This window comes from Punica granatum, chromosome 2, assembly GCF_007655135.1.
Source record: "Punica granatum isolate Tunisia-2019 chromosome 2, ASM765513v2, whole genome shotgun sequence".
NCBI lineage: Eukaryota > Viridiplantae > Streptophyta > Magnoliopsida > Myrtales > Lythraceae > Punica > Punica granatum.
In genome coordinates, this window is record NC_045128.1 from 4,797,567 (window position 1) to 4,804,958 (window position 7,392).

Consider the following 7,392-nt stretch of genomic DNA (forward strand, 5'->3'; position numbering starts at 1 on the left):
TTAATAAGTTAGTGCCCACCAAATTATACTCGAACATTTTTTTTCACAGTATACAATAAATACTCATAAAATAAAGTTCAAATTAATATTCAGCATTGATATAGCATTTACTTCACAAAATAAATACTCATAAAATAAAGCTTAAATTAATATTCTGCATTTAATATATAAACTAACAGGGAACAACCTGAAATGATAGCAAGTCTTCTATGCTCTGCCTCTGCTCATTCTCCTCTCATTCTTGTTTTCAGTTTGGCCACCTTCAATGATACTGCCACATAAATCTTGTTTGCGATTTCTTCGGTGAATGTAAAGTAGGCAGCTCTCCAGCTCTTTTTGAATACCAGAATCCCGATTGCTCCCCAGAATCCAGTCGCAAACCCGAGCATTACAACTCCATAAAATGTCACCTTATCCAACGGATCTGAGCCACCCATGTTTTCCCTGCTCGGGGTCTTTGGAGGCGTGGGTGCCTCCTCCTGACCCGGGCACTTATTTAAAAGTGGATCGCCACAGAGTAAAGGATTCCCCGAATATATAGAATGATCGGACACATAAAGAGAATCTAGCTGACTGCTCTTTGGAATTTTACCTGCGAGGTTGTTGTCCGACAGGTTTAGGTGGCTTAACATTGTCAGAAGAGATATGCTCGGTGGAATTTCCCCTGAAAGTTGGTTCCCCGAGAAGTCGAGCGACTCCAGCCACTTCATGTCCCCAATCTTTTCCGGGATATTCCCTGAGAGAAGGTTGTGGGATAGATTCAAACTGTTCAATAAGGTTAGCAATGTCAGCTCGTGTGGAATCGGCCCGGAAAAGTTATTGCTTGAGAGGTCCAAAGAGAACATGAACTTCAGGTTTGTGGTGTATTCAAGCTCTCTTCCTTTCACAACCTCCGCCACTGGTTGTTGATCCCAATGGATCGAAGGGGGGGCCGGGGCAGAAAGTGCATATTGAGAATCATTCAGTTCAGGCGAGGATGAACGATGAGACATGCCAATCAGGGAGCCAAAGCAACGTGGAATTGTTCCATGCAGGTTGTTACCTGCCAAGTCTAAAATCTGCAATTGGAACAATGAGCACAAATGCATGGGAAGAGTTCCAGTGAAATGATTCTCTCGAAGTCTAAGAGTTCGTAATGACTGAACTTCCCGCCCGATCCATGCAGGTAAAACTCCGGATAGCTTATTCTCTCCAAGATCCAACATCTCCAATCCCAACAGGTTTCTAAAGGAATCTGGGACTTCTCCATGGAGACTATTGTTGTTCAGGTGTAAAGAGCTGACGACAAGATTTCCAATGGAACTCGGAATAACTCCAGACAGTCTATTGGATGAAAAGTTTATGATAGACGGCAAAGTTGCATTCCCCCAACAGTTGGGGATCCAGCCTGATAGCTTGTTTCTCGAAAGGTCCAAAGAACGTACAGACCTTAACTTACACAATGAAGCCGGTATTGGGCCGGTTAAATGGTTATCACTGAGAAACAAATTATACACTTCCAGATTTTCACCAATACTTGGTGGAATCGATCCTGAGATCAGGTTGTAGGAGAGATCCAATAACCCCATTGTTGAAGAGAAGTTCCAAAGTTTCCCTGAGATGAAGCTAGAAGTTGCATTCCCCCAACAGTTGGGGATCCAGCCTGATAGCTTGTTTCTCGAAAGGTCCAAAGAAATTACCGACCTTAACTGACACAATGAAGCCGGTATTGGGCCGGTTAGAAGGTTATCACTGAGAAACAAAAATTCCACTTCGAGATTTTCACCAATACTTGGTGGAATCGATCCTGAGATCAGGTTGTAGGAGAGATCCAATCTCGCCATTGTTGAAGAGAAGTTAAGAATTCTCCCTGAGATGAAGTTATTGGATAGATCTAATGTCCTCAATTTCAGTTCAGTTGCCAACCACTGCGGCATCTCCCCGGAAATGGAGGCATTGGACAGATATAGTGTATGGGCATCCTTTTGTGATCTAATCCACTGCGGGAATTCTGTTCCGAATCTGCAAGATCTCATCATGATGAAATTGAGTCGAAATGGAGGAGCCCAGTCAGAGTCCAACTTGACAGTCAAATGGTTGTAGCCGATGTCTAGGTACTTCAATCCCAAGAGATTCGTGAAATGCAATTCGGAAACCGTGCCTTCCAATGAGTTATAAGAAAGACCCAAGAATTCGAGCCTTGAAAGTTGTCCCAAACCCTCAGGAATAATGCCCGTGAAACGATTGCTTCTCAGGCTCAAGAACTCGAGGCCAAATGCACAGATTCCACTGGAATTTCTACTGATCTCCCCTTGAAGTTGGTTGCCTTCCAAATTCAAGAACCGCAGGCGGCATTTGTCTCTAATGAAAAACGAAAACCCTCCTTCAATGCTGTCAAGCTGATTACCCTCAAGATTGAGATGGACCAAGCCGTTAAGATCGCTGAACCAAATAGGAATGGAACAGTTTAGATCGTTGCCGTGGAGATCGAGATGTCTGATAGATGTCATATTCCGCAAGAAAGTAGGAACGGGGCCTTGAAGAAAATTAAATGAGAGGTCGAGGTATTGGAGTCTGGCGAGAAAGCTAGAGTTGAAGAGACCAGGGGATATACTGAATGCGCCGGGCGAGAAACAAGAGCTCATTGCCAAGTGCGATAGGGAAGGAAGCGTGTTGAGTACCTGCATCAGATCTCGTGCTTTTCTAGCAGGTACACCACTCAAGTCGAGGTACTTTAAGGCCACGAGACGAGAAATCCAGTGCGAATGGGCCAGGAGTAAACCATAATTGGGCCAGAGGGCTTGGAGATCGAGGACCTCTAAGCTGGTGAGATTTCCCAAGTGGGGAGGAACCGCTCCGTGAAAACCAACGTTCGAGAGGTTCAAGTAGCTCAGGTGTTTCATCGAACCTATGAATGCAGGGATAGGAGTGCTGCCAAGTATGCGAAGGCCGCTGAGGTCGAGGTGGTTCAGGTACCTCAGCCTCAGGAGGGAAGGGCTTAGCTCTGAGGCGTGGACTACTGGATCTGATGGTAGCGGGAGTCCCCATGGTGAAGGGAAGGCCCACGCCTGTAAAAAAGGGTCGTTTTTTACCTGTGTTACCTGGGGGAGTATTTCGAGCCTGATGACGTGTCCGGTGGCTCTATCGCAGCTCAGTCCTTCCCAGTCGCAGCAATCTTCTCCTTCCCAGGAGCGGAGGAAGCCATTCGATGAGTTCGACTCCTCAAGACTTTGCTTGAATTCGAGCAGCGCATCTCTTTCTTCTCGTCTGCACGACAGTGCAACTGAATTTCCATAGGAACAACGCCATGAGCTGCCTATGAGGAGCAGCAGCACACAGAATATCACGAAACCCGGGACTTGATGATATCTTCCCATGATCACGGTGCGGAGCCGATTGTGGAGATGTCTTCTATGGATAGACTCTGCCTCTTCTCGGCCACTTATCACACTATAATCATCCATAAACTTGGCTACTGGATGTAGTCAGTCCACGGGATCAAGTCAACATGACTAATGACATCCTCCCAGAACTTATCTTGAAACGTCGGGGTCCATATGACACGGGACTCAGGCATCCTCCCGAAAGCGCTCCTTCCTCGAAATTCTGCCAACTTTCCTGCTCTCTTCAATTTTCCATTATTCGGGCAATTTTGTGCCAAGAGTAGTCTATTTCTTTTCAACTAGATGAAAACTCATGCGTGAGTGACATGTGAAATGCTTCTAATTTTTTCAATTAAAATGATTATGTGATAGTATTATATTGATAGTAATCATATTACGTTGTCATAATTTAGTTTGTGTTGATGAGTATTATTTTTATTCCGCCAAAGTGACAACAAATAAGTTTAATATAGGTCGATCGCCCCTCCACAACCTTATATGACTGTTTTTGTAACATCCCGACAATTTTTTTCAATATACATATTTATAGATTTCATCTATTATTTTATTAAATTGAAAATTTTATATACCTGTACACACGTGTATGTGTGGGTAGTTTAATTTGATTTTATGATAACCTCATATTCCTTATCTTTATCAATTTAAATAAATTAATAATTTTTTTATGTGTACTTATTTGCAAGATAAGCTTTAATTTAACTTTCCATGTGTTGAATTCTCCTTCACCCTTGCCTTTCCACATTCCAACCCAATTTCATCTCGATTCATTTCCTTTTTTCCACCGCCATTCTACTTCAATACCGCACGGCCAAATGCGGTCAAATCCAAATCAATTTCATCCATTTCCACCGCCTTCTCTTCCCTTTAAATGGCCTCATGAACTCTTCTTTGTCATTTAAATTTCCACGGCCAAAACCATTAATTACAGAGAGAGAGAGAGAGAGAGAGGCCATGAGGAACTTAGGGAGAATATTGAGGGAAAAATATGAGGAAAATTCTAGAAAATAGAAAACATTTGGTTTTTGATGTTTAAGGTTCGGGAGATTTGCCAAGGTGAGTAACCTATTCTTAAACTAGTACTTTTATTATCATTATGTCGGTATTTTTAGAATTGCATTATCATGATTATGTTAATGTCACAAATCATGCATATATTTTTATATAATCGATTATGATATTTAGAAATGAGAAATGAGGTATTGAGTTTGGTAAATGAGATTGATGGGAGTCGGTAAGTCATATGGCGCCTTGAGCCAGTCATAAGCCGAGCAGTAGGAAAGGACTTCCTAGAGCAGAGAGGCTGCCAGTGTGGAGCTGCCACTGTGGTCGGGAGTTGGAAATGGGCACATGGATTATCTGAGTTCTGAAAGTCTCGATGACATTTGTATGATATTATTAAATCGTGCTATGATCCGGCTAGTTTAGGTTGTGGTTACTCATTGGGCGTCAAGTTCACCCCCCAAATATATTATCAGTGTTTTTCAGGTTAAAAGTGGCGGTGGATCGTAGCATTTTATCGGAATTTTTACTGGTTTGGTCGAAATTGTAATTGTCTAAGTATTCATAATTTGTATGAAAATTCATGTGTATTTATCTATTTTAACGTGTAAAAATTTTGGATCTTACAAATGGTATCAGAGCCTAGGTTTTTCGATCTCCTGAACCTGTGGAATATAAACTTATTTTCGATTACTTGAATTTTGGGGACGAAATTCTTTAAAGATGGGGAGTTTATAACATCCCGAGAATTTTCTTCAATATACATATTTGTAGATTTCATCTATTATTTTATTAAATTGAAAATTTTACATACATGTACACACGTATATGTGTGGGTCGTTTAATTTGATTTTGTGACAACCTCATATTCCTTATCATTATCGATTTAATATAAATTAATAATTTTTTTATGAGTACTTATTTGCAAGATAAGCTTTAATTTAACTTTTCATGTGTTGAATTCTCCTTCACTCTTGCCTTTCCACATGTCCAACTCAATTTCATCTTGATCCATTTCCTTTTTTCCACCGCCATTCTTCTTCAATACCGCACCGCCAAATCCAAATCAATTTCATCCATTTTCACCGCCTTCTCTTCCCTTTAAATGGCCTCGTGAACTCTTCTTTGTCATTTAAATTTCCACGGCCAAAACCATTAATTACAGAGAGAGAGAGAGAGGGAGAGGCCTTGAGGAACTTAGGGAGAATATTGAGGGAAAAATATGAGGAAAATTCTAGAAAATAGAAAACATTTGGTTTTCTATGTTTAAGATTCGGGGGACTTGCCAAGGTGAGTAACATATTCTTAAACTAATACTTTTATTATCATTATGTTGGTATTTTTAGTACTGAATTGTCATGGCCATATCAATGTCACGGATCATGCATGTATTTTTATATAATCGATTATAATATTTGGAAATGAGAAGTGAGGTATTGAGTTGGGTAAATGAAATTGATGGGAGTCCGTGAGTCCTGTAGCGCCTTGAGCTAGTCATAAGCCGAGCAGTAGGAAAGGGCTGTCTGGAGCAGAGAGGCTGCTAGTATGGAGCCGCCACTATGGTCAGGAGCTGGAAAGGGGCAAAAAGATGATCTAAGTTCTGGAAGTCTCGATGATATTTTTATGATATTATTAAATCGTGCTATGATCCGGCTAGTTTAGGTTGTGGTTACTCATTGGGCGTCAAGCTCACTCCCAAATATATTATCGGTGTTTTTCAGGTTAAAAGTGGTGGTGGATTGTAGCATTTTATTGGGATTTTTACTGGTTTGGTTGAAATTGTAATTGTCTGAGTATTCATAATTTGTATGGAAATTCATATATATTTATCTATTTTAACGTGTAAAAATTTCGATCTTACAAAAACAGTTGGAAAGTATATATTTCAATTGGAAAAAAGAAGAAATAGAATTTAAGAAATCAACTTAGGAAAATAAGACACAGTCATAATATTTTATAACTTGGAGTTGGATATATACATACATATATATACATATGATTATTATAGATTATAAAAAATAAAATCATAAGAAATAATATCTGTTTTTATTCAATATTTAATGGATGTGTATATTCAGAATTGTATATATTTTTAACTTCATACGTATCAAATCTCAATTTCTTGGATATGACGTCTAGCGCAAAATGAAAATTTTCAAAATATCCAATAAGATAAAATAATCATCAATTCAAAATATCAAACATTAATATTTCGATATATTTATGTAGTATCTCATTATTGTTACAAAATTATTTGTGAAACAGTTAAATATTAAAATAAAAAATTTTCGGATTCTTAATAAATAAAAATGCAATATTTCGATAAAATAATTATTTTTGACAAAATAGTAAAAAATAATTGATAAGTGATTGTTCATACTATATTTTCTTCATGTGATATAGTTATCAATATCGAAGAAAAATCCTTTCATGAATTAAAGTTATTGACCAAAACTCCCAAGAATTATATATAAAAATTGGATCATCTTTTGTATAAATTGTTCTTATGTTGTAAGACGTCATCTCATTGTAGGGTGGCACCTATAGGGTCCATCCAATTAGTCAACACTTGAATTTGAAGTGTGACTTGGGGAGCTTCAAACATAATGGAGAAAATACGCATGTAAAAATTCATCAAAAATAAAAAAAGGAGAAATGATCTTCATTCTAGAACCTACCATTTATTTTTGTTAAACATAGTAGAAAGAACCCGCATGTAACAATTCATCACAAAAAATAGGAGAAACGACATTAATTCAATAACCTACTGTTGATTGAATCTATCGGGTCCATCGAATCCTTACAATTTGAATCTCGATTGGGACTTGGAGAGCTTCAATCATAGAGGAGAAAATATGCATGTGACAATTCATAAAAAAAAATGGATTGGAGAGAGAAAAAAAGAGAAAAGAGCGGAGAAATGACCTTCGTTCGAGAAATTACTATTTGTTACTTGTCGAGGAACTCGAGTACTATAAAATACACATTTATAGTCAATTGAAGATATGCC

General features: G+C 38.7%; 1 protein-coding gene across 1 annotated transcript; it reads right to left on the reverse strand.

Annotated features, from left to right (window-relative positions):
• Positions 1 to 3,584, reverse strand: LOC116197784 (receptor-like protein EIX2). The gene has a single exon (XM_031528030.1). The coding sequence runs from the start codon at positions 3,441 to 3,443 to the stop codon at positions 225 to 227; it is 3,219 nt and encodes a 1,072-aa protein (XP_031383890.1). The 5' UTR covers positions 3,444 to 3,584; the 3' UTR covers positions 1 to 224.
• Positions 3,585 to 7,392: the final 3,808 nt, after the last annotated feature.

Bases quoted from the DNA above. Each gene is read 5' to 3' on its own strand.
- LOC116197784 (XM_031528030.1), bottom strand. From the start codon at position 3,443: ATGGATGATTATAGTGTGATAAGTGGCCGAGAAGAGGCAGAGTCTATC.